General features: G+C 49.9%; 1 protein-coding gene across 2 annotated transcripts; it reads left to right on the forward strand.

The window, feature by feature from the left end:
- The first annotated feature begins 1149 nt into the window (after positions 1 to 1149).
- LOC132214375 (pancreatic lipase-related protein 2-like) lies at positions 1150 to 22719 on the forward strand. 2 transcript variants are annotated; one of them, XM_059661546.1, is made up of 13 exons: positions 1150 to 1292; positions 1564 to 1612; positions 3968 to 4122; positions 5794 to 5919; positions 7727 to 7861; positions 8607 to 8718; positions 9617 to 9736; positions 12357 to 12476; positions 15698 to 15816; positions 16282 to 16411; positions 18945 to 19056; positions 20169 to 20336; positions 22449 to 22719. In XM_059661546.1, the coding sequence occupies exons 2-13, from the start codon at positions 1564 to 1566 to the stop codon at positions 22510 to 22512; spliced, it is 1410 nt and encodes a 469-aa protein (XP_059517529.1). In that variant the 5' UTR covers positions 1150 to 1292; the 3' UTR covers positions 22513 to 22719. The 2 variants fall into 2 exon arrangements, with proteins under 2 accessions (XP_059517529.1, XP_059517528.1); XM_059661545.1 differs by lacking the exon at positions 1150 to 1292 and adding an exon at positions 1323 to 1406.
- Positions 22720 to 24676: the final 1957 nt, after the last annotated feature.

A 24676-nucleotide genomic window follows, 5' to 3' on the forward strand; every position in this document is an offset into this window, starting at 1 on the left:
GCCAGCCCGGCCAGTGCTCCTGGAATTCGGCGAGCAACAGAGAGAAAATCTGCCTGGCCAGTGTGGCTCAGTGGTTGAGCATGGACCTATGAACCAGGAGGTCACAGTTCAATTCCAGGTCAGGGCACATGTCCGGGTTGGGGGCTTGATCCCTGATCCTGCAAGAGGCAGGCTGGGCCACCTCAACCTTCTTATCTACAGGTCAAAGTACTGTCCACACAGCTCAGAAATTATTTGGAAATAGACTATGTGATTTCCAAACAGAGCTATCTTTTTAAACAGAGTTTGTTTGACTCTTTCTTGCTCAACGAAGGGTTGCCTTTGTTCTCTGTCCAGGTCCTTTGGCGGCGGATCTCCACCCAGCCCAACTCCGGAGAAGAGGAGACGCGTGTCCTCTTACCCAGATGCCTTCTAGGAAGAACAAACCTGCAGACCCCATTCCTGCCAAAACCTACAGGCACTAAGACGGGCTTGGGCTCCTGTTTCCGAAGGGATTCTTAACAGGAGGCTGGTGTTCCCTCTTCTCACCTTGGAAACACAATCTTTTGGCAGCTGAACCTGTAGATTCAGATTAATGGTGATCTTTCCTGGGAAGCACAGGCACTCCATCTTGCTCCCGTACCTCGATGTTGCAAAAACTGCTATTTGAAATTGTCCACTAAACATAGATGGTCCTTTGTTCTATGTATTCACTCTGCTATTCTGCGTTCTGTAAACACACTTGCTCAAATAATACGGAAAAGAAGCTCAATTACCTGGCCTTGCAAGCCACTCTGCTGCCATCCCTGGTTACTGCCAGGCCAGGTGTGTTTGAGTTATCTAAATGGTACTGTGCTCAAGGCTATGAGCTTCCTGCAAAATATCTCCCACTACATAGGGCTCTTTATAAAGCTGGCAAAAGGTCCAGAAACCCCATATTTAGGGGACAAAGGAACAGAGAAGGTATAAAGGGAAAGCTTCCTCCATATTAGTTTGCTCAGACTCTGGAGATAACTCATCTGAAACCGCCGGTGTAATGAAGACTCCCATTTTGACTGATTGATTAAATTGTCCTCTGTTCAGCTCGCTGGTTTCCAATATAACATCTGTCCCCAAAGTCTGTTGTTGCCCCTCTGATCTCACTTTAAATAGCACTGCTCCCCGCTGAGCTGACTGTATGTGTTTATGATAATCTCGGTGCAAAGGACACTTACCCATCTTCCGGTCCTTTCCTCTAAAGAGTCCAAAGGACAAAGCCTGGTTATAAAAGGCCACGGCCACCTGGGGGCTGAGTGGAGCACAGGTGTCTCACAGTAAGTCATGGCTCTGCCCGGGTAGGGCGCTTGGCAGGGTTGGGTATCCAGAGGGACATGGCCCAGAGGAGCAGACACTGGGCTGGGAGGATCCTGCATCCGGGTTCCACAGAGGTACTGCCCTCTCCCTGTGTGGGGGGGCCTCAGCCTCACTGTCGCTACCTGGAGGGACAGCCCGATGGGGCCCAGGCACCAGGCTTCCCTGGGCTCCAGGCCCCCTGCCCTGTCTGGGTTGGGCGATGGTCCCCACTGTCTGTTTTCATCCATGTAGATGCTGCCCTCCTGGATCGTCGGCCTCCTCCTGCTGGCCACCGTCAGAGGTGAGGGTGCTGTCCCATCCTCGTGGGGAGGAAGGGACCATGTCTGGTCTGGCCTCTGGGAGGGGCAGCTAGAGACCTCCTCATCATTATCATCATAATGAACAGCGTTATCATTATTTCAACAAAAACAACAATTGCCACCATTGGGGGAGTGTTGACGCTGTAGCAAACACAGGGCAACATCTTGGACACAGATGACCCTGGGGACCCACCCGCCCTTTTCCTCCAGCAACTGGCTGTGATGGGGTGACCCAAGTGGTAGGCTGTTGGGCAGCAGAGTTCAGGGAGGGTGCTCTCCACAGGCCCCCAAGTCCCTCAGTCCCTTGCGAGAACAACTGTGTGTCTGCAGCCTAAGCTACATGGATGTGTCCCGTGGAGAACTGTCCTGCCGGGCCTGCGACAGGAGTGCCCCCTCCTGTCCCTCCCTCCCCATCACTCCTCTCTGTTGCCACCTCTGTCTCTCCAGCTCCAATCTGAGTCTTTCCTCCGGCCTCCATTCTGCTGGGCTTCCTTCTGCACCACGAGTCCTCCTTTCCTCCTCACCTCGCCCAGCCCACTCTTGGCCTCCTTTCCATCCTGGCCATGCACCAGGACCTGACTCTGGAGAGCAGAGCCCCCCCGGGACTGGGTGCTCCTCGGGCCTTTCTGGCCCCTCTTGGTCTCCTTTGCTCCTCCGCTGCCTCCTCCTGCCCTAAATGTGGGCGTCCCACAGAGGTCAGTCCAGGCGCTCTCCTCGCCCTTTTCCTGTGGCTTCCCCTTTGCCCAGCCTCTGTTCTCCCAGCCCCACTGTCTCCCTTCCAATTTCCAGGCAGCTCCACCAGGGCCTCCCACCACACCTCAGACTCACTTGTCCAGGCTCAGGCCCCACTCCCTACCCCGTCTCTCCATCCTTCCCTTCATTTCCACTGTCACCCAAGACTAGAATGCCTGTTTCTTCTCAGACCCACCACCCCTGTACTGTCCCACTCCAACCCCCACCTCTCCCAGGCTCTCCTGCCTCTGAGCCACCCACACTGGGTTCCCAAAAACACCTTCATGGAGCACAAATCCCACCACCCTCACCCGCACCTCCCACTCACTATCCACCTCACAGCCCAGGTGCCTGACCCTGTCCTTCAAGCTCCTGCATTTACCACCTGAAGCAAGACTTGCTTTAGTCTCAGCAGCCCTTCTTCTTGGACTGGTGCCGCTTCCTGGAAAGAAGTCAAGGTCATCATGATTCCTTCCCTGTTAGATTACCTCTCATTCAAGGCAGGGTTTGTGCCTGATGTGTCTTTCTATCTCCTCAGTGCCTACCTTCATTCCCAATTAAACTCCCCCAGTTCAAATCCTGTCTCCACCATTGGCTGTGACCTTGGGCAGCTTACTTTGTCTCTCTGTGCCTTGGTTTTCCCATCTGTAAAATGGAAGTAATTCCTTACTCATGGGCTATTTTGAGGCTTAAAGGGAATAATGCTGGTGAAGCGCTAGTGTGGTATCCGGCACAGAGTGAACAGTCTACTCTTGCTTCAGGTGCTAAAAACTGATCATTGTTGTCAGTGTTTGAGTGAATGGCAAACCTCTGGCACCATAAGCTTCAGAGTTGAGGAAGCCTAAAGGGAGAAGAGCCATTGAAATCCTCTGGATTTGAGCATGCGCCCTTAGTGGGCACTCTCTGTGAAAATGCTTGTGCTGTAGACTAGAGGAAGGACTCTCAGCTGTGGACGTGGTTATTTGGATCATCGGTTGCATGTATTGAGCCCCTACTGTATACAGAGTGATGCAAAACCCAGTCATCCCTGGCCTTAAGAAATGTACCTTTTGTGAGAACAACAGGGAAAACCTGAAATTACAGAGAATAATTGGGGGACAATGTGCGTCAAGGGGTGACATGAAGACAAGGGGATTGGACCGCACCCAGGATCGGCTGCTGTGCTGGGTGTGGCGCCAGCGTCAGGATCCATCCAGCAGCATCTCTGAGCTACAGAATCGCAGGCGCTATCACACCTGATGCCGGGTGATGGCATGTAAAGGGCCGTCTGGGGCTCTCCCGGAAGAGGTAATTTTAAGGCAGAAGGTTACCAGGAAGCTCAGCCAATCCCACTCTGGCCTGATGATCAGGGTGAAATCAGCATGAAACAAGCAGTTCCCGGTGCCCCGCTCCCTCCCTGTGAATCAGAATCTCCCAGAGAGGCACTAGGAGTGTGAACAGGTGATCCTTGTCTCCGTGGAATTTGGGGAGCATTGACAGCAGGTGGAGCCCAGCATTGGCCTTGCCAGCCCGGGCTGCACCCTGAAATGCCTCCTGTGTAGCTGAGGCGAGGTCGCTCCTTTTCTGAACTCACAGTGTCCTGTGTGCTGCTCTTTCTGCCCCAGGAGAGGAGGTCTGCTATCAACCTTTCGGCTGCTTCTCAGATGAAAAGCCGTGGACGGGGATCTCAGAGCGACCCCTGAAGCTATTTCCCTGGTCCCCCAAGGACGTGGACACCCGGTTTCTTCTCTACACAAATGAGAATCCCAACAATTTCCAAGTAAGAGGGGCCTGGTGGGACTGCAGGGCGGGTGGAGTGGGGCGGCCACACTGGCGTCTGCACGCGGTTGTCTAAGGGAAAGGCAGGGCCGTGGGGCAGTCGGGGCGATGCTCCCTCTCCACTGGCAGCCACCTTAGCTCTCAGGATCGGGAACCCCTGATGAGGTCTGTGGGTGCCGGGCCCAGAAACGCCCACATTCCACACACTGTGCACAGGCCTTCCTGGCACTGACCCCCGATCCTGGGAGGAAGCGGGTAGGAGCAGCATTTATGGGGAATCCAGGCCTGGTGTGTCCATCTTCTCCTGCACTGGGGGTGGGAGGAGAGAAGCCGCTCAGGGAATGAGGGTGGGGGTGTCAGTCCTTCCTGATGAGCCAGAAGACAGGTGCGGGAGAGGGAAATTGTTGTTGTGGTTTTAGTCTTCACCAGAGGATATTTTTTCCATTGCTTTTTAGAGACGGGAAGGGAGGGATGGAAGGGGTGAGAGAGAGAGAGAGAGAGAGAAACATTGATACATTGATGTGAGAGAGACACATTGAATGGCTGCCTTCCATATGAGCCCCAACTGGGGCTTGGGATCAAACCTACAACCCAGGTGCAAGCCTTTGACCAGGAATCAAACCTGTGACCCTTCCGTGCATGGGCCAATGCTCTAACCACTGAGACACTCTGGCCAGAGTGGGAGGGGCCATCTAACCACAAACTAAAAAAGGGCCTTAGGAGTGACCTCCAGTCCCCAGAAGGCCTGCGGGTGGAGGCAGGACAGGCTCTTCCAGGTGCTTACAAGTGACCAGGAAGAATGTGCTCAGAGCTCAGCTGCTCACAGCGCCACCCTGACAGTTTGGAGAGCTCATGACTGGCAATCGATCCCTGAGGCTGGCTGCCCTCGGATTGTAGTTGACAAACTCCCACCTTAGAGCCCCCAGCCTGGAGCCTAGTTGGACTGGGGGATGGGCTGTTTTTATTTCTGATCATTTCTCAGGCGTGGTGCCCAGGGGGCTGGTGAAGGGGCCCCTGGTATGTAGGTGTCTGTTCTTAAGTGCTACAAGCCTCATGGCTGCACTGAGACGCATCTCCCCTCATTTTGGTGCTTCTGGCCTGGGGTCTTTCGCTCTTTCTGTTCTAGAAACATCTTCCACCATTTGGGGAAGCTGAGGGGTCCCTTCTCAGGATGATGTATTTAAATGCGAAATAAAACACATTGGATCCCAAAGGAAACCAATTATATTGAAAAACAGTTATGAGAACATTTGAAATGATAAATACATGTCACAGTCATATATATGCTGCTTTATTATTATCTCACTAAATATCAAGATTCACGGGTTTATCTAACTTTGGCCACTAATAAATAGTAATGAGAATAACTGATTTTTAAGACGTCTGCGACTACTGTCCTGTGACAGGAAAATACCTGTGACTCCCATTGGTGACAGTGCTGTTCCCATGATGGTAGCTTGTTGCCCAATTTCATAATTAACAGAAATGCTAGGAAGTCCATGAATGTGGACCTTCTGAATACTGTCCTCAAACCCCAGGTCAGGAACTCCTGTTCTAGCCCCACCCAACTTCGTGGGAGCTGATCCCGTGATCCAGTCTCCCTGGATCTGGCTCTCATAGGCCATTGGCTTGGAAAGGACAACACCTCAATTCACCTTTTCACTTTAACCAGCGGATTAACTCCACTGACCTGGCGACCGTGAAGGCTTCAAACTTCCATCTGGACCGCAAGACGCGCTTCATCATCCACGGCTTCATAGACAAGGGGGAGGAGAGATGGCTGACGGACATGTGCCAGGTAGGGCCCTGCCCCCGGCCACTCCCCGCTGAGACCAGCACCCGGCACCCAGCTTCAAATCCTTTCCAGGTCACTGCCCCCGAGACTGGGAACACAGACCATCCAGGATAGATGCGACATCCTCAAATCTCCAAGGAAACCCTGGGTCCTCCGGAACGTCCACTGTCAAGTTCTCCCAACCCACAGACCTCTAGCCCGTCCTCTCCTCTGGAGACCAAAGAGACCCAGAGCCCAATCAAAACACCCCAGAAGCAGAGGCGTCAGCAAATTCCCTGGCATTGGTCTCGGGTGGTTTATGTACAGCCCCGTGTGACATTAGAAACCCACGTAAACGTGGCCCCTAAACCCTGCTGTCCCCCAGAGCTCTCTGTGAGGGCGGAAAGGCTCCATGGCGTCATGTCCCAACCAGGAGCCACTGCTCCCCTGCGCTCACCCAGCACCTGAAATGCGGGGAGTGTGACCAAAGACTTGATTTTAAATTGAATGGACTTTCATTCATTGTAAATAGCCACCCGGGGCCAGTGGCCACAGTATTGGGTGGCGCAGTTCTGAAGGCATCAGGAATGTTAGAGATGAATCATTATTCATAACATCCATTTTCTGAGCACTTCCTCTGAGCCTGACACTGTGATCATTATTTCACAGTCTTTGTCTCATTTGACCCCCCCACCCCCCAAGCAATGTTGTGAGGAAGGTAGAGATATTGTTCCCATTTTATAGATGAGGAAATTAAGGCAGGAAAAGTTCAACCCTTCCCCAGGCTTGAATCCAGAGGTGGGAATGCAAAGCCAGGTCTCCTGTCTATAAAATACCACAACCTTGTGTCTGTAGCTTTAGTCTTTAGAGGTGCCCACGGGCATGGCTTTCTACTTAGTCTGCACTGGGGAGACCTCGGGCAGCTTCTTCCCAAGGGTGTGCTGCTCCTCTGGAGGTTTGGGCGTTCACACGTGTCCCCAAGTCCCAGAAGGACGCCATGTGAACGTGGAGCTGGGAGAGTCAGGGGGACATGTCCATCCCCAGGCCCTGGCCACTCCTCCCTGCCTCACTACCCGGGGTAGTCCAGGCCATCCTCCAATGAACACAGGCTCTGCAGTGGCTCTTTCTGACAGTTACTTGGTCCCATCACGGGACCAGTCTGAGCTTGGGCAGCACACGGCGGCCACACCACATAATATAAAAGATGCACATGTGGGCAGAGGTGTAGCTCCCTCCATCTACATGTCATCCTGTCTGTTAATACCTTCTAGCTCCCCCTATGCATTGTTGGGAACATAAGAGCAGCCTTCCCGTGGCTTCAGCACCCAGTACAGTGGCAGCAAACTTAGTACAAGTGGCAGCCAACTTCCTGTAAAGGACTGGGTAGTAAATAGTTTAGCATTTGCAGGTCATATGGTTTCCACTCATCCCTGTTGTTGCTCCAAAGCAGGGGGGAGAGAATATGTAAACAAAGGGGTGTGGCTTTTCCCAATAAAACTTGATTTATATGAGCAGGTGGATCTGGCCCTCCCATAACAGTTGGCTAAGCCCTGATGTAGTAAGTGATCCTTTTTGTGCCTGGCTGTGTCAATAACCATCTGGGAGACCTTCAGCCAGTCACTTACTCCATTCCAGGCCTCAGTGTGCACACCTGTTAAGTGGGGATCAGGTACGGAGTTCCTGGTGAAGTGGTGAGGATTATGACAAGTGGCAGGAATATGAAAACTCTGACACAGATGAGATGCTTGGTGGCTGTGAATTCCTGTCTCTGGAGTGTTCAGCCTGTGCCTGTTAATACATTGGATTCTCCCTCTTGTTTTTTCTCCCCTAGAATATGTTTAAGGTGGAGAAGGTGAACTGCATCTGCGTGGACTGGATGCGTGGGTCCAGGACAGGGTACAACCAAGCCGTCCACAACATTCGAGTCGTGGGAGCTGAGACAGCGTTCTTAATACAAGGGCTGTCGGTAAATCCTCCTGAGCCCCATCCTGTGGGGAGGCACCCGAGGGGGTAGGCAGACCCCGTGTGCCCAGAGGCAGTCAGGGGACTGGTGTACAGGGGCTGGGCCTGGAAGCCTGGACACACAGAGGGACATTTCCTGAAATGCAACTGCAGCCTTCCCCTCCTGGAGTGTCCTGAAGATCCCCAGTGGCGCCTGGGGCAAAGGAACCACTCTGGGCCTCAGTTTCCCCATTTGAAATAAGCCGTCCTTGGAGGCTGTTCTGGGAATGGTCAGCCCAGAAGATAGGTCTTCTTACTCAGAAAGGGGAACGCCCCTTACCGCCTTCTGGAAGGTCTATTCCTGAGCACCCAGAGCTGGGCCCACTACCCAGGCTCTCCAGGCAGGCCCAGGCCCTGCAGGAGGTACGGAGGATGGGCTGGGTATGGATGGAGCAGGCAGCACCTGGCCAGGCTCCCCAGGCCCCATGCAGTGGACACAGAGGCCACTACTCCACACTGTTACCTCCCTCTCCCCCCCTCACCCCTACCCCCCTTTCATCTCACCCCCCCTCCCCACACTCCCCTTGCCCAGCCTGCACTTCGAAACGGGGGACTCTGGAGACTGCGTTGGCCCAGCCCAGGATTGGGTCACACTGTCCTAGGTGGTCCAGGAGCCAGGTCTTTCCTTTGGAGACCTGTCCCCATCCCCTTCTGAGAACCAGGGCATCCCCACTCAGGCCTGGGGGCCCTGACACTCCATCCTTCCACAGACCAAGATGGGCTACAGCTTGGAGAAAGTGCACATCATCGGCCACAGCCTGGGTGCACACGCGGCTGGCGAGGCGGGCAGGAGGCTGGGGGGCTCCGTGGGCAGGATCACAGGTAAGGGGTGCGGGGCTGGGGTGGGGTGACAAGGATGGGCCTGTAGGGCAATGGAAGCCCAGAGACAGGCACTTCTCATTGCCAATGGCGCCCCCACTGGTCAGCCGGGCACACTGCTTTTAAGTCCTGCCAGACTTAATTTTAAAAATAAATTGCCATATATTTTCATGTGAATTACAAAAAATATATGATTGTAAATAAAAACACGTTTATTAAAAAAGAAATATATAACTAGCACATTCAACTCATGACTTCAGGATTATTATTGCTACAGTCCGGCAGATTTTTGAACAGTGAAATGGTTTTTTAATACGAATTCATCAGTTCCACAAATATTAATTGTTGTGGCAGTGCCAGCTACAGGCAGAAAATGAAAGTAGCTGAGACCTGTCACAGGAAGCACGTGGTAGATAATAAGAATGAATGAATGAATCACTAGGCAAATGAAGGCACACAAGACACAGACACAGACACCGCTGAGTCCGTGTGTCTGTCCCTGTGCACACAGTGTGATGCTGTCTCCTTTGCCCAGGGCTGTGTGCTGGGCACTGGGGGAAGGAAGGGGGATTCATAGATTATGTTTTCGGAGACTTTTTCAGACTGCAAAGTTCTTTCTCATACCTTTGCGTGGGGCTTTCACAATAGCCCCATAAGGTAGGTTGCTGTTATTCCCACTTTCCAGATGAGGAAACTGAGGCTCAGGGAAGACATGCCTTTGACCTTGAGCAGAACCTGGGCTAGAATATAGGTCACTGAGTCTGTGGGCCACGCTCCTCCCACCCTCTGCTTCTCTTTGAAGATGAGCTGGGCCAGCCCCTGCTTCAGGCAGAAAGCCGCATGGATTCTGTGGGTCCAGGGGTTGGAACCTGGTTTGTCACTGTCCACCTCCCGCTTTCAGGACTGGATCCCGCAGAACCAGGCTTCCAGGGCACGCCCGAGGAGGTGCGGCTGGACCCGTCGGACGCCATGTTTGTGGATGTGATTCACACAGACACCTCCCCCACAGTCCCTAACCTAGGTGAGTGCCTCACTCCACCTCTTGGTGACCAGGGCTGTAACTGGTAAGAGTAGGCCCAGGGGTGGTATTCAACGTGGTTAACTACAGTAATAGCTTGGATGCCAACCAGTCAAAGTGGGTGCCAGCTACAAATAAACAGCCAGCCCAGCACCAGTGGTATCAGCCTGTAGCCCCAGGCAGGTCAGACACACACAGTGGTGTAGTCTATGGAAGGCTGTTGCTCAGTCCTCAACCCTGTGACCTTCCCTAGCCCCACTATCCATTCCTGCACTAGTGGGGCCGGAGGGGGGGTTAGGGGAGGGGTTGAGGGTCCTTATTGCTGCTGCTGAGGCGGGAGAGGCTTCTGCCACCACTGCTGTGCTCACCAGCCAGAAGCCAGGCTCCCTGCTCCTAGCACTGTCTCCCTTGGAGGCAGGAGAGGCTCCCGCACATTCTGCAGCTGTGAGCCCTGCTTCTGGCTGAGTGGTGCTTCCCCCATGGGAGCACACTGACCACCAGGGGGCAGCTCCTGCATTGAGCGTATGCCCCCTGGTGGTCAGTGCGCATCATAGCCACCGTTTTTTCGGCTGTTCAGTCTATTTGCATATTAGGGTTTTATTATGTAGGACTAGGGGCCCAGCGCACTAAATTCATGCACATGGGGTCGGGGAGGAGACAGATCCGTCAGCTCGACCTGCACCCTCTGTCATGTTCCAGGACCCTGGCCACTCTGGGCCTAGGCACAGGCCTACAGGCTTGGAGCTGCCTGGCTCTCGAGGCCCCATTTTATCAAGATAACAAAGACGCTGTTAGTTACAGCCCTCACCAAACCCAGTACAGTTCATGTGTGCGTACAACTGCCTCGTTCATGTGCCTGCTTCACCCTACTGAATTACTAACATCTTGAGGACATAGCTGTGTCTTATCCTGTTTCAACTTCAGTGCCTGGCCTGGTGCCAGGGGCCTGGGAGTGTTTTCCGAGTGAGTAAGTGAGTGAATAAATGTGTGAGTAAGTGAATGAGTGAATGAATGAGCGAGTAAGTGAATGAGCAAGCGGCTATGGGCGGGTCCTTCTGCCGCATGGCCATGGCGTTCCCACCCTGCCTACCGGCTGCCTGGCGCCTGCCTTAGGAAGTTCCCCCCTGCTCCCAGCAGCCCGGTGCCCAGCTCCCAGCTGCGTAGTTCCTGCCCTGCTCCTGGCTCCCCAGCTCCCTGCTCCCCGCTCCCAGATGCCTGGTCCTCTGCTCCTGGCTGTGTAGTTCCTGCCCAGCTCCTGGGGAGCCAGGCCCCCAGCCACTCCTTTAGTGAAAGCCAGAGCAGGCAGGAAGCTTGGCTTCCTTCGTTGGTCACTGGGGGCAACCCAAGCCTCCAGCTCAGTAGCTGCTGCTATCTTTGTGGGGTTAATTTGCATATCATTCCGATTGGCTGGTAGGTGTGGCTTGAGCATAGTGGAGGGAGAACTAATTTGCATGTTTCTCATTTATTATATAGGATGCATGACCTATACTTGCAAAATGCAATGTTAATGTTTGAATATTTTGCTTACTTCTTTTGTGGAAACTTTAGTTCTGGTTTGTGTTGTTGGAAACAAATTATATTCCTTTATTTAATGCTTCTAAAATAAAATGGGTGAGTTGTTGTTAGTTTAAGGAAATGAAAATTTAAAATAAATAATATTATGTAAAAAGTTAATATTACCTAAACTCAATGTTCTTTTTTCAATGTTTTCTTATGTAACCCTTCGTGAAACATGCCAACAAAGGGTATGTTTTTATTTATTTTTTTAAAATATATTTTTATTGATTTCAGAGAGAAAGTAAGAGGGAGATAGAAACATCAAAGATCAGAGAGAATTATTGATCAGCTGCCTCCTGCATGCCCCCCACTGGGGATCGAGCCCACAACCTGGGCATGTGCCCTTGACCGGAGTCAAACCCGGAACCCTTCAGTTCACAGGCAAACACTCTATCCACTGAGCCAAACTGGCTAGGGTAGGGTATGTTTTTAATAATAGTGATGGTTACCATGGACTGCATTGAACATTTTGTACATACTCGCTTGTTAATCATGGTAACAACCCTAGAAAGTGGGCATTATTATTACTGTTTCATAGCTGAGGACACAGAGGCTTGAAAAACTTTAGTAAGTGCCTGAGATCATGGGGTGTGTAAATAGGACACGGATGTGATCACGGGTCTGTGTGCTTAAAAAGCCAAAGCATCCAGCCATTATGCTGGGCTCTCAATACAACAATAAGATCTCAATATAACCTTCTAACATAGAAATCAAAATTTCAGAATGAGTAAAGGAATGGGAATTGCCCCAGTCCTGATAGGTGTCTATGATGCATAATGGTATCAGGTTATATCAGTATTGTTCACAGCCTCCCCAGAACAGACAGACACACATGCAAATACACATGTAGGCATGCGCCCTGCCTCTGTTCGCTCCTCCTTCCTTGTCTTGCTACGGGCTCATCTTGGACAGCGTTCTGCAAAGTCTGGTGGGGGTGGCTGTGCTGAGGGAACAGTTCGCCAAGAAGACTCTCATTCTTGTCGGAAGGAGTCGGATGCTCTCTGGGGCCATGACCTGGCCTCGGGACCCCTTCCCTCCCTGCTCACCAATGCTTCTGATATTTCAGGTTTTGGAATGAGCCAGAAGGTGGGCCATCTGGATTTCTATCCAAATGGAGGAGAGCAAATGCCCGGATGTGGGAAAACTATCCTTTCTTCCATTGTTGATAAGAATGATTTCTGGGAAGGTAAGTGCATTAGCAAAGCAAGACGACAGTGCTGTTTTGGGGGAGAAGGCAGGATGCATGGCCGGGCCCTGGTAGCACTGAATTTGCCTCCATGTCTGGCTCATTCTGTCCCAGGCATTGTCACAGCGCCATGAGGGAATTACTCTGCTTATCCCCAGTTTACAGCTGAAGAAACTGGGTCTGAACAGTTATCAAACTTGCCCAAGGCCACCTTATATTAAAGTTCAGTTTCTGGCTGCAAAGTCCCAACCTCATATCCAATCAAACCTGGGACCCTTGAGTCCACAGCCTGTGTGGTCCCCCCTCATGAGGATGCTGAGGCCTGAGCTGGACGGGCACGTTGGCAAATACCAGTTCTAGCTGTGCCCACCCCCACCCCAGCTGCTTGCTGCTTGCTCCTTGAAGGGCTCCCACAAAGACTTGGAGGGCTTTGACATTCTTGACCTTAGCTGTGGGCAGGTGCTAGGATGGGAAAGGGACTGAGCTGGTAAAAGGACCGAGTGGGGACACGCTCTGTAGGTTTGGGGAACATGTGCATGGAGCGGGTGGAGCCTGGAGGTCTAGGGGGGATGAGGCTTGTGCGTGTCAGTGTCAGAAATTCCAAACCTGTAGAGAATTTTTATGAGTTTATTGGAGCCAAACTGACGACAATTGCTGGAAAGCAAAATCTCAACGGACTGAGAACATGCTCCGGAGAACGGCAGTTTTGCGGCTTATTTTATACATTAAAATAAAAAGAGGAGACATAGGGGTTCCATGAAATCCATGGGTGGTAGATTAGGGACGGGGAGGAAAGTAAAACTGGAAATCTCTGCAATTGGATAAACAGTAAAATACAGGCTTATTCTTTTACATTGGTGGGAACAGGATAGATAGCTAGTGATCAACATGGACAGCACATAGAGGTGGTATTGAGGAACAAGGTCACAGTGAGGAGTTCTGGGGTCTGGTGCTATTATAAGGGGGTGCCCTGAAGGATCTGGAAAAGATTACTCTGATATTTAAAAGGTGCGTTTCCTTAGATGCAAAACGAAAACAGTTTCACTTAAGGTAAAGGTTCCTTGTCTCTCTGGCTGGATGGCTCAGTAGGTTGAAGCTTGGTCCTGTGTACCAAAAAGGTTTTGGGTTTGATTTCTGGTCAAGGAGCATTTGGGGTAAAACTGATGTTTCTCTCTCTCCCGTCCTCTCTCTCTAAAATCAATAAACATATCCTTGGGTGAGTATTAAAAAATATATATATGTATTGACCTTTGTCACGGAAGCTATAGGCTTGGGACAGGACTACCCTCCATGACCAGCTTTTAATTAGGAATTTTTATGTTCAGCCCACCCCACATGGTTACTTTCGGCCTCTGAGTTTGTAATGTCACCATGCGGCCTCCCCTGAGTTTCTCAGGTTTAGTATATGGCCCCTTTTCCGTCCGCATGAGGTCTGCATATACGTGAGAAACAGGCTCAGTCCCCCTATGATTAGGTGACTTACAGCGCCACCTCCATTACCTGTCCTTGTGTGGCCTCTGCTCTTCTCCTGTTGCCTCTCCCTGGAGACCAGGCTTCATCTCCCCCCTGCACAGGGAGGCTTTGAGTCTGCCATCATTTCATTTTAGTGTTTATTTGTCTCCGCTGGGAGTTTCCCGGGCATCCCAGACACCCCAGTACCCTGCTCAGGGCCTGGCCCAGAGCAGGCGCTCAGTACAGCCCACTCCACTGAGCAGAGAGGCCTTCTGTGGCATTGACTAGTCCATGTGCTTAATGTGAACGAACGGAGTGGATAAAGCAGTAGCCCACATCCACCGTCAGCCAATGGAGCCTTTGAGCGCTCTGCCCAGCACCAGGTAACCCAGGGAAGACCCAGCTGAGAGAACACTGAGTCACATGAGGCTGCTCCTCCCAGAAGCCACCAGCAGGGCCCACATAATAGCAAGGAGCCCAGCTTTAATTAAAGAGGCAATTCACAGTGAACAAGCCCACAGGATGTGCGTCTATTGTGTGGGCTCCCAGTCACCCAGGCGCTGGGCCGGAGGAACAATTAAATCCACTTGCCCCTCTATTATGGATCCCAGGCCAGCAATTCTGGGTGAAAGAAACAATTAAGTTAGAAACAGGTTGTGTTGTCTGGTAATCAGTGCTGGTGCAGGAGTCACTGGGCTCTGGGGCAGGCAGAGCTAATCCACCAGCACAAAGAGGACCCCAGACCTCCCAGAAGTGGTCCCCAGGTATGTCTGGGATCACTGTGCATCACGCCATGGGAGGTTTTGTACCAAGGAGCTGGAGAAATAAAAAATAAAAAACAACAAAACAAAACCAGAAAAAAATTTTTTTTTAAATAAGAGGACTTGGGTTTGAAGAAAAGGGTGATAGATAAAATGCAGTGACACAGTGGCCTAGGGCCCAGGGTACCATGGTCTCCACTGCTTTGACCTCAGGCTTTCCAAGGAGGAGGAATTTCTCAGCCTGGGGCCATGGGCACAGAAAAGCTGCATTCCTGGTACAGGCCAGGTATGTATGGTCCCTGGATCTCAAACTGGGGACCTCTGGCCCAGCCCTGCCCACAGCAGCCAGTGGTCGGCCTTCACAGGGACCGGTTTTAAAGGGGGAATGCACTGCTGTCATGTAAGCATGGAACATTGTCATGTCAAAGTCACCATGCAGGCTTCTCATAAAAAATCAGAAGACCAAGCAATCTGGGCCTTAACATTCAACAACTGGGTGACAGTGTAAGATTCCCTTGGAAAGCTATTGCCTCTTCTCTCTCCCTCTCTCTCTTCCCGCCACCTCTCTCTGTCTCTCCTTTCTGTGTATATTTTTCTCACTCTCCCCAAGGCCCCCAGCCCTCATCCTTCACTTCTGTCTGATGCTTGGCCCCTGGAGGATTGGACACAGTCCTTGTTAGAACTCGTCCCTCCCCAGCACATGCCTAGCCCTGAGTAGGTCCTGCTCAGCACATGGGCACATGGGAGGCAGAAGAAAGCGACCAGAGCCAAACCCCATGACTAAAGAAACCCCCAGATACCACCTCTATGTGCTGTAAATGTTGATCAGTAACTATTTGCCCCAAAGTATGTCAAAGTCAATGACAGGAACTTGGAATTGGGACCGAGGCATTCGGGAGTGCTGACTCACCTCTATGAAATGAAGAGGTGACTCCTTATTCAGATCAGAACTTTCAAGCTTCAAAAGTGAGAGTGTCCTGTGAGCTCCTGTGGCTTTTGCTCCCTCAGGAACCCGAGACCTTGTGGCCTGCAATCACCTGAGGAGCTACAAGTACTACTCCAGCAGCATCCTCTACTCCGACGGCTTCCTGGGCTACCCGTGTGCCTCCTACGAGGAGTTTCAGGAGGTGGGTCTCCCAAGGGGCCTGGGGAGGGCGGGGTGGCTGTGTGGTTGTTGGTTCTGTCCCTGTGGCTGGGAACAGAGCAGAGATGTAACTCCAGGACGAGTAAGAGAAGGAGCTGGTCACGCTGAGCCTCGCAGAGCCTTCGTCCTCCGGGGAGCTGGGTGAGCAGGCGGCAGATGGCCCAGACCTGACCCCGGGGGGGGGGGGGGGCCTGCCCTAGATCCCCAACTTTTCATTCTGAAAAATTCTCAAAGGATGCCTGGACGGCATAGGTGAGACGGATGCATTAATGAATGGATGGAGGGTAGATGGACAGATAAATAGAAAGATGATTAGATGAATGACTGGATGATTGAAGGAGGGAGGGAGGGATGGATGGATGGATGGCTAATAAGATGAATTGATCATTGAGTGAGTGAATGAGTGAAAGGCCTACCACTCACAGACAAATTTCTGTTTTTCCACTAGAATGGCTGTTTTCCTTGTCCAGTCACAGGATGCCCCAAAATGGGGCACTATGCTGACCAATTTCAGGGGAACACCAGCGCCGTGGGGCAAACGTTTTTCCTGAACACAGGAGAGAGTGGTAACTTTACTAGTAAGTTTCCATTGTACCCATTTAAAAGCTGCAAATGATTTCAAAAGGTGTATCAACCTTGTTAGTTAGGACCCTTGGTAGCAATGGATAGAAACTCAACACCAGCCAGCTTAAATGATGATGGAAGGACGGTAGAATGGCATTTGTCTTGCCTCTCACATTCACCCCTTTAACCAATAATCCTGACCAGCGGAGTAGGTCGACCGTGAATGGCCCAGGCTGGTCACATGTCCACCCCACCCTGTGGCAGGAAGGACGGGTCCATTAACAGAAGAAGGCAAGATGGGGCAAAGGCACCCCGTGATTACCCACCATGCTAGTCCCCCTGTTTACACACACGTGAGCAAGCTGTGCTTTTTTCTGTTATTTTGCCCAGCTTCTCACTTAAAAAGAAGATAGAAAAAGCATCAAGATTTGTTTGATATAATTAATATTACATGATGGCTAAACAGAAGAGCATGTATTTTCCCAGGGAGTTTTACATTGAAAAACATTCATGCAGCACTTCACAGAACACTGTTTACACACAGTATTTCATGTAATAGGACACCTAGCATACACAATAACAGTTAGGGGTATCTATAAACTCTTACAAGCATATTCCTTTAAGTCAGAATGCACCTTAGGGAAACAGTTGCATGTGTGCGGGAGAAGGTATTCAAGGGTGTTCACCGCAGCCCTGATTTTAATACAAAAGAACGTGGGGAGAAAACTAAATATCCACCACTTGTTAAACAACCACATGCTGTATGCAACCATTCAAGGAAGGATCTAGAAAACCTCTAAGGCATATTAAGTAAAAAGGCAAAGTGCAAACCATCACGGAATATATCCTGTTCCAGTCAGGGTCTCTGCAGAAGACAGAGCTCATTCTAGTGGTTCAATGAGGAGACCTCACTGGAGGGCCCGCTTTCGGAGGAGTGGACAGGGTTGAAAGAACAAACAAGGGATGCTGAGGCGCCCAGAATCTAGTGGCTGCGGGGCTCCAGGAATGGAGTGAAGGCAGCTACTGCCAGAACCTGGTACTAGAGCAAGGAGGCTGCAGGGGAGCAAGCATCTCCATCTCCCTCCTCCTGCTGCTGGCCTCCTTGCAAGCCTCTGATGGGCTGAACCCAAGGGAAAGCCAGCAGCAAGGATCCCTGGTGGGGCCGACCTTATGGATCACAGGACAGGACAGAGAAGGGCGGTGAGTCAGTCTGGCATGGGGATGAATGGAGAGAATAGAGAAGAGCAGTGCATACTCTTTACAGAAGGGGGGAAAGCCTATATATTTTTAGGGATTTCAAAGAGGAAGGGAGAGAGAGGAAAATATAGAAACATCAATGATGAGAGCGAATCATTGATAGGCACACCCCCTACTGGGGATCAAGCCTGAAACTCAGGCTTGTGCCATGACCAGGAATCAAACCATGACCTCCTGATTCATGGGTCAACACTGACCAATTGAGCCATACCATACAGGCAAAAGCCTAACTTTTTATACAGTCATTTGTGTGTGTGTAAATGCTCACAGAGAGAGCTCTAGGTCAGGGTATCCCAACCTCAGCTCTACTGGAATCCAGGACTGGATCACTTGTTACTGGGGCGCTGTCCTGTGCATTGCAGTATGTTTAGCAAATCCGTGGCCTCTACCAGCGAGAAGCCAGTAGCCCTGCACCCACCCACCCCGTTTCCTGGGTGTGACAATGAAGAACATCTCCCGACAATGCCCATTGTCCCCGGGCAGCAAATCACCCCGCCGGGCTTGGTTAAGTCTACAACCAGACTGGGGAGACGCTGAGATGGAGGGCAGGTGGACAGAGCGCTGAGGAAGGGTTTACTCATTTTAAAAAATTATCTGTGTTTTTTTTCCACTGAGAATATGTCCATGGCATGGGAAAATAACAAAAATAAAAACAAAGAAGGCAACAGTAAGTGATTTATCGAAATGTTGGAGCTCAGAGGTCTCCCTCTCCCAGTGGTCTTTCTTTTCTTTTTCTTTTTTTAAATTTTTTTAAAATATATTTTATTGATTTTTTACAGAGAGGAAGGGAGAGAGATAGAGAGTTAGAAACATGGATGAGAGAGAAACATCGATCAGCTGCATCCTGCACATCTCCTGCTGGGGATGTGCCTGCAACCCAGGTACATGCCCTTGACCGGAATCGAACCTGGGACCTTTCAGTCTGCAGGCCGACGCTCTATCCACTGAGCCAAACTGGTTTCGGCCCCAGTAGTCTTTCTGATACAGTCCGTGGTGGCACCTGGGTACCTGGGTATAGTAACCAGCTGCCCTCCATCCATTGAACACATACCTGGCTGGGTTGGGAAGAGGTTATGCTGAGCTGCAATATTTACTTCCACGTGAATCTCTCACCCCCACCTAGCATCAGAATTCCTGGGACCCCAACTGCATTGAAGGAAACCATTCGTTATATTCAACGCTACCTCCCACTCATGGGGGATTCAGAGCTTGGAACAAGGAAGTTCCCATGGGTCATTTTTTTTCCAACAAGATGAGTTCATTGAACTGATAGTATCTTTTCTTGCACAGGTTGGAGATACAGGGTATCAGTCACACTCGCTGGAAAAAAGGAAATGAGTGGGTCCTTCGGGGTTGGTTTATATGGAAGCAATGGAAACTCAGAGCAATATGAAATTTTCAAGTAAGTCTGATAGTAAAGCGAAATGACCATACGTTCCCTAATAGATTATTAATACAAGATTGGGTGTAAACTTCTACATACATCTAGCCATACAGAACCTTTGAATCCTAGAATGTCAGAGTCTAAGAATGTCTCTTAGCATCTAATTCAATCACCCCATAGGAGAAGAGGGAGGCCAGAGAGGAAGCACTCGCGATATTAAAGGCTGACTCCTTCTGGATTGCCAATCACTGCTTCTTTCCTGCTGAAGTTGTGGGTTGCTGTTGTTGTTTTTTTAATTTTTTTGAATTTTATTTCAGAGAAAGGAAGGGAGAGGAAAAGAGAGAATCATCAATGATGAGAGGGAATCGTTGATCAGCTGCCTTCTGCACACCCCCTACTGGGGATCAAACCCACAACTTGGGCATGTGCCCTGACCAGGAATTGAACTGTGATCTCAAAGTTCATGCCTCCACACTCTACCACTGAGCCACAACAGCCAGGCCTGACTTAATTTTTATGAATATCATGTTCTCCTTAGACAAGGCACATTTATATGGCAACTCCTTCCCATCCCACACACACTCCATCCCCCACTTGGACTGTGTTCCACCTGAAGCCTGAAGCTAGCTTCCTGTCGATATGGTAGCCTCAGTACCTAGGTTTTGTGGATATATGAAGCGCTTGGTAAAAATGCGTTGGATAACGGTGCTGTACAATTAGATTGTTTTTGCACTAAGTTTGCATAATAATTTTTATGTTAAGTTAAAGTTCTTTGACTACTTGCTATGCTACATATGAGATGCCCACAGATGACCCCGGCTAAAGCACATGCATCTTTAAACAAAGATAACGTGTCCTGCAGTGAAATGAAAGAGTCAATATGCCTCCCCAAGTAGTTGACTTCCTTCTAGATAGCTATCAAGACAGTGGAAATCTAGAGTCCAGTATTATTCTAAAGGTGTGTTCTTCACAGATACCTTTGTGTTTTAACATCCCTGGGTGTGTATGGAGGCATTCAACGGAATTGCAGAAAGCCAACAGCAACAGCCATTGTTTAGAATAACAACAGGTTGCTCACACCCTAGTATTCATCTATAAGCTGATAGAATACTTCATGTCTATGTTTGCAGAGGATCCCTCAAACCTGATGCAAAACATGTGCGTGACATTGATGTGGACATTAACGTTGGAAAAATCCAGAATGTTACGTTTCTCTGGAAAAAACGTTGGCTAAATATATTCCGGTACACACTGGGGGCTTCAAATATCACAGTGCAAAGTGGAAAAAATGGGACTGAGTGAGTATCATTCATTGCACCTAAGTCTTGTTTCTGTATTTCCTTATCACTCTATCTCTGCAAACATACATGCAAACATTCCAACACCCACAAATCCACCTACATATCCTTCTACCCACCCATTCCTTCATCCCTTTCTCTCCATCCATTTAACCACTGACCTATCCACTTATCCATGCCTCCATTCATCTACCCAACTATTCCTCTCAACTCTGCATTTTTCCATCTATTCATCTAATTTACTTGGAAAAATCAATCATCGTTTTCCTTAAGCCAAATTCAACTTGGCCAGAGCAAGACATCAATTGTGAGGCATAGGTTGGAGAAACAGGCAAATAGGAAACTCTGTTTTATCTCAAACAAGTAGGAAAGCACCCGGGCAGTAGCTGTAGGAAATCTCGGGTTTATTTCCGTTGGGTGCATTTATTCATACAAATTGTTTTGTTGGGAGACTGAGGCCTGAGAGGAATACAGACTGTGTGAGGATCTAGCTCCCAGTGGCAAGCTCTTCTCTTGCTGAGAGGATGGAATCTTACTTGGTGAGAGTAAGGAGAGAACATAACAGTGTTTACCATATGGCAAGAAAAAAGGCGACCTTAAATGAGGATGATACAGAACAACAGATGTCAACGTCTGAAGGAAACTCGATCACCGTTCAACTGCTCTCATGTTAAGATGAGAAGAGTGGGGTTCCCAGAGTCACATAACATGTCTATGGCCACCCAGGAAAGCGACAGGGAAGAGTATTTGCAAACTATTTTCAAAAACACATACGAAGACCTTGCTGAGCTGCATGACTTAGCTGTGCTGACAGTACATGGTCATAGGCCTGATTCCTGGGCGTGGTGCTGGAAGGGTCAGAGGTCACTGGGGCTGTGCCAGTACTTTGTCTATTCAAGAGCAGAACTTGAGCCTGAGGCACGACCAGGACTTGGACCCCAGTCCTCTGACCTACAATCCAGCCACATTCTGAAGCTGAACCCTGAGGGAGGCTCGTCTTGAGCAAAGACGCCCACAGGAAAGGAGGCGGCCAGGTGTCCTGCATCTCATGGTGGGTTGTTGCCCCAACTGGGCGGGCTTCACCCTCTTCAGGAGTGACCTCCCTCCATGGTCTTTCCCCCCCAACATCTCTATGGAGATATAATTTTCATAGCCTGTGTTCACCCATTTCAAGTATATACTTCAGTGATTTTTAGTATATGTGCAGAGTTGTGGAATCATTTCCAAGGTCAATTTTAGAACATTTCATCACCCTTCCCTAAAAAACCCACACCTATCAGCCGTCATCCCATAAACTCCCACCCCTCTTCTCCAGCCCATGGCAACCTGATTTCTGTTTGGATAGATGTTCCTATTCTGGACATTACATATAAATGGAGTCATACAATAGATATATGGTCCTTTGTGACTTGCTTTTTAAAAAATAGCATAATGTGTTCAAGGTTCATCCATGTTGTAACATGTATCAGTACTTTATTCCTTTTTAATGCCAAATAATATTCTCTTATATGGATATACCACCTTTTATTTATCCATTTAGCAGTTGATGGACACCATGGGTGTTACCACTTTGGGGCTATTATGAATAATGCTGCTGTGAACATTTATGCACAAGTTTTTGTGTGGACATATGTTTTCATTTCTCTTGGGTACATACCTAGGAGCAGAATTGCTAGGTTATGTGGTAACTACTATGTTTAACCTTTAGAAGAACTTCCAGACTGTTTTCCAATGTGGCTGCCACGTTTTCCATTCCCAGAAGCAATGTATGAAGAACCCCCCAGGTTCTGAACTCTAGGGAAAGTCCCCTCTTGGCAGGTGGGGGCACCCCAGTCCCCAAAATCATTGCCAGGCCCACCCAAAGCCACAGGTTTTGAAAATCTGTGGTTGACACAGCTGATTCACTTTCAGCTTGTTAAAAGGCCACAGGAGGAAAGGGAGTTCTTCACAGGGTTTTGCTTAGTAAGAACCACCTGGACTCCGCCTGATTTTAGCTGAGCCTTTCACTCAAAAAGGTCTGAACTCCAGGGTTTGGGTAAACGCTGTGTACTCACCTGAGGTGACATTTCCACAAACTGCCAAGCCTCACGCTGAACATGTTCTCCTCCGCAGGTATCATTTTTGCAGTGGTGACACCGAGAAAGGAAACCAGTTACAGACCCTTCTTCCTTGTTAAAAATGTGGTGCTCTTGCCCTCACCGGTTTGGCTCAGTGGATAGAGTGTCTGCCTGCAGACTGAAGGGTTCCAGGTTTGATTCCGGTCAAGGGCATGTAACTTGGTTGTGGGTACATCCCCAGTAGCAGGAGGCAGCTGATCAATGTTTCTGACTCCCTATCCCTCTCCCTTCCACTCTGCAAAAAATCAATAAAGTGTATTTAAAGAAAAAAATGTGGTGCTCTCTTGTATCTATGTAGTAATAAATGTTCAATGCCCTTGGGTTGACATTGAGGTGTTAGTTTGCCATCCTCCGGGTTCTGAGGTCACATTTTGGAAATGATTTTTCAGAGTAGAGCCCAGGCCCCGGCCAGTGTTTTCAGTGGTTAGAGCACTATAGGGTCTCGGATTCAATTCTTGGTTAAGGGCACATACAAGGGTTGCAGGTTCCATTCCTGGCCCCGGTTCGGGTGCTTACGGGAGCCCACCACTCAATGGGTCTCTCTCATATGGATGTTTTTTCCCTCTTTCTTTCTTTCCCTCCTTCCCTTCCACTCTCTCTAAAAATCAAAGGAAAAAATGTCCTCAGATGAGGATTAACAACAACCACAAAATGCTGGAGCCAAGTTGGCTGCAGGTCATGTCTGAAACCTCCCACCCAGAGTCCATTGCCACCATCTTTCTCAGGGCACCTGTGTGGCCTGTTCTAATGTAGACCATGCAGTTCTGTCCTGTTAGAAAAGCTCATCATTACTTCCACATGTTGCCTGCCCAGCTTTTAACATCCTAGGGGGAGGGAGCTGACCCCATAGAAGAGCAGCCTGGGTGGCATGTGTACCTCTGAGCCAATGGAGGGTGAGGACCTTAAAAATGTGAATTTGCACATGGCACCCAATGCAAATGAGCCAGAGAGTATTCTGACACAAGGTTCTTCTTCCAGCCTCGCCCCCAGGCCCCCAGTTCCTCTCCCAGAAACAACTTGAGGATTTTCCAGAAATATGTGTGCACCTATCTCATATACTTCAGCCCCACTTCCACAGCTGGTAGCCTACAAAACACTGTTCTTACCTTGCTTTTTACACTATAAAAATAGTTTGGAAATTATGGTCTAACTAGAGGCCCAAAGCATGGAATTCTTGCAAGAGTAGGCCTTCCTTCCCCCGGCTGTTGGCTCTGGCTTCCCTCTGGCACCCGGGACCCGAGCTACCCTCCAGCCACCAGCAGGCACCCGGGACCCAGGCTTCCCTTGCAGTCCCAGCTTCATCCGGAAGGTTATCCGGAAGGACTTCTGATCTAATTAGCATATTATGCTTTTATTATTATAGATAATATAGAAAGAGCCTCTTTAATCCTCATGGGGCTTCACAGATGCCACTAAGGGATGGATGTGGTGTGCTCATCCCTGCTGATGGGCATAGAAATGGTCTCCGAAATTTTCTTATTGCAAATATGCATGCATCTAACATCCTTCTGTGATGAGTGTGGCATGTGGGCCTTCTAGCCTGGCCTCTGCCCTAACCCCTGGCCTCCCACTGACCGCTGGCCAACCTGCCCACTCGCTCCTGGGAACCCGGGGAGTTGGATAGGCTGGTGAGGTGGAGGGTGTCACTTTCAGGGCCGGGGATGGTGGAGCAGCGTCTGCCTGTTGAGCAGGAGTGAGAGCATCACCATGTAATCCTTAGCATTAAGAAATGGCTTCATTTACCAATTCCCTGAAAGGCTGTGTGGCAGGTGTGGTCTGCACTCAAAGGGAACAAGGTGACACCCCAAGGTCCTGAGAATGAGGCAGAAGGAGCTCTCCCTTCCCTTTAGGGGGCGCCTCTCTACTTCCTAGCAGGACAGAGAGTCGGCTCTCTACCTGGGGATTTTCTTTCATTCTCTCTTCCTCTTTGTGTTTCCTACAATTCTCTTTCCGGAAGCACTGTCCAGCACTCAAAAGCTTGGTCTGCGGCAGTGAAATAGGTCCTTGTCTGAGACCTTCGAGACTGCCTATGCCCCAACAACACTGCCGGTATGGCTCAGTGCTTGAGGGTTGACCCAGGAACCAAGAGGTCACCAGTTCCAGTCCTGATCACGTCACATGCCCAGGCTGCAATATGATCCCCAGTAGGGGGGCAACTTATAGAACAGAGGTTCTTGCCCTCGCTGCATAATAGAATTGACTGGGGAGGTTTCAAAGGAAACC

The sequence above is a fragment of the Myotis daubentonii genome, chromosome 13, assembly GCF_963259705.1.
Source record: "Myotis daubentonii chromosome 13, mMyoDau2.1, whole genome shotgun sequence".
NCBI lineage: Eukaryota > Metazoa > Chordata > Mammalia > Chiroptera > Vespertilionidae > Myotis > Myotis daubentonii.

Coding starts and splice junctions, on each gene's coding strand:
- LOC132214375 (XM_059661545.1), top strand. CDS start 1,350: ATGGCCCAGAGGAGCAGACACTGGGCTGGGAGGATCCTGCATCCGGGT. Junction 7,862..8,606: donor TCTTAATACAAGGGCTGTCG/GTAAATCCTCCT, acceptor ATCCTTCCACAG/ACCAAGATGGGCTACAGCTT. Junction 16,412..18,944: donor AGAGAGTGGTAACTTTACTA/GTAAGTTTCCAT, acceptor TTTCTTGCACAG/GTTGGAGATACAGGGTATCA.